Genomic DNA, 1,335 nt, shown 5'->3' on the forward strand with positions numbered 1-1,335 from the left:
ACAAAATAGTGAAACATACCATAATAGTAAAGTAATAAAATTAAGAGCTGCAAATGGAATTTAAAATAAGTTTCACACAATACTGTTAATTTGTCAATGCTTAAAATATCATACCACTTTTTCGAAAAAAAAATTTGGCATGATTTTGCAAACAAATTAAATTTAGATGCTTACACAATGATGTTGTTGATGGGAATGTGGATGAGCTTGACAAAGAAGCCGATGAATCCCATTAAGCAGAATCCAATGGCAGTGGCCACAGCAATCTTTTGGAACTCTGTTGGAAAAATAAAGCACAGTTAATATAATTTAAATTGAAAAAAATTTATTATTATTAATAATATTTCAAAATAATTGTAGCTTTACAGATGAAATGTGAGGTATGCTTAAATTACCCTTTCTGTCGGGCTTGGTGCACCTTTTGACCAAGCGGATGGAGTCTTTGGAGAACTGGCGGCCGGGCTCAAGGAAGGCCAAAACTTGATCCATGGCTGAGCTAATTAAAGAACGTTTAAAAAAATTAGCTTAAATATGATCAATAATTTGAAGAAAAGGGCTAATTGAAAGGACATAAAATAAAGTAAATTTTACGCAGCAGGCATTGCAAGTGTCTGAGCGAACGAAAGTTTTGGACAAAATTCACAATATCCCTGCAAAATTTACGCCATTATTAATCAAACGAATGATTAATCTTTGTGGAATTGACGTTATATAAGGGTTAAATTTACCTCTTGCAGAAGTGGAAACGAAATTAGATGAAGAAGACCAGGTCAAAGCTGTCAGCTCGGCGTAAACACTGCGTGCAATGGGTCGGCCAGTCTTCGATTCGCTTCGACTCCACGTAATCCACGTCGGCTGTTGAACTGCTGCTCGGATGCTGACGTTGGACGGAGGCGGCCAATCAAAAGCACCGTTATAATCACCGAGCGCAGCTCACGGGCGGCAAAATTCAAATTGAAAGAAAAGGGCGCCAAATCGGAAGCCACGCGGTATGTCACCTAGTGAATACGTGTGATAGACTTCAGACTGATTTTCAGAGCTCGTTATATTTTATTATCATAGCTTTTAAAATTATTTTTAACTGATAATATTTCACCTTTTTCAAGAACAATTTTGAAAGTTCAACCGGGGTCAACCAAATTGTATTTATATTTGAATAATCTCCTCAATAAGTCCTTGCAAAATATCACAGGAACTTAATTTTTGTTTGTTATTTAGGCAATTTTTTTAAATTTATTGAATTAATTATTTAAAAGCGGGTCGTAAAAAATAATATGCTGGGGATTTCAGAAAATCAAACATATTCAGAAACACGTGACATTCGATATACTCATG

General features: G+C 35.3%; 1 protein-coding gene across 1 annotated transcript; it reads right to left on the minus strand.

Annotated features, from left to right (window-relative positions):
* Positions 1 to 170: 170 nt before the first annotated feature.
* Positions 171 to 887, minus strand: LOC132198884 (protein transport protein Sec61 subunit gamma). Its single transcript, XM_059623165.1, has 3 exons — positions 729 to 887; positions 396 to 496; positions 171 to 277 (listed from the first exon to the last, which is right to left on the minus strand). The coding sequence occupies exons 2-3, from the start codon at positions 487 to 489 to the stop codon at positions 171 to 173; spliced, it is 201 nt and encodes a 66-aa protein (XP_059479148.1). The 5' UTR covers positions 490 to 496; positions 729 to 887.
* Positions 888 to 1,335: the final 448 nt, after the last annotated feature.

This window comes from Neocloeon triangulifer, unplaced genomic scaffold (assembly GCF_031216515.1).
Source record: "Neocloeon triangulifer isolate White Clay Creek 2 clone unplaced genomic scaffold, ASM3121651v1 ptg000001l, whole genome shotgun sequence".
Taxonomy (NCBI): Eukaryota; Metazoa; Arthropoda; class Insecta; order Ephemeroptera; family Baetidae; genus Neocloeon; species Neocloeon triangulifer.

Coding starts and splice junctions, on each gene's coding strand:
- LOC132198884 (XM_059623165.1), bottom strand. CDS start 489: ATGGATCAAGTTTTGGCCTTCCTTGAGCCCGGCCGCCAGTTCTCCAAA. Junction 278..395: donor CACCAAGCCCGACAGAAAGG/GTAATTTAAGCA, acceptor TTTTTCCAACAG/AGTTCCAAAAGATTGCTGTG.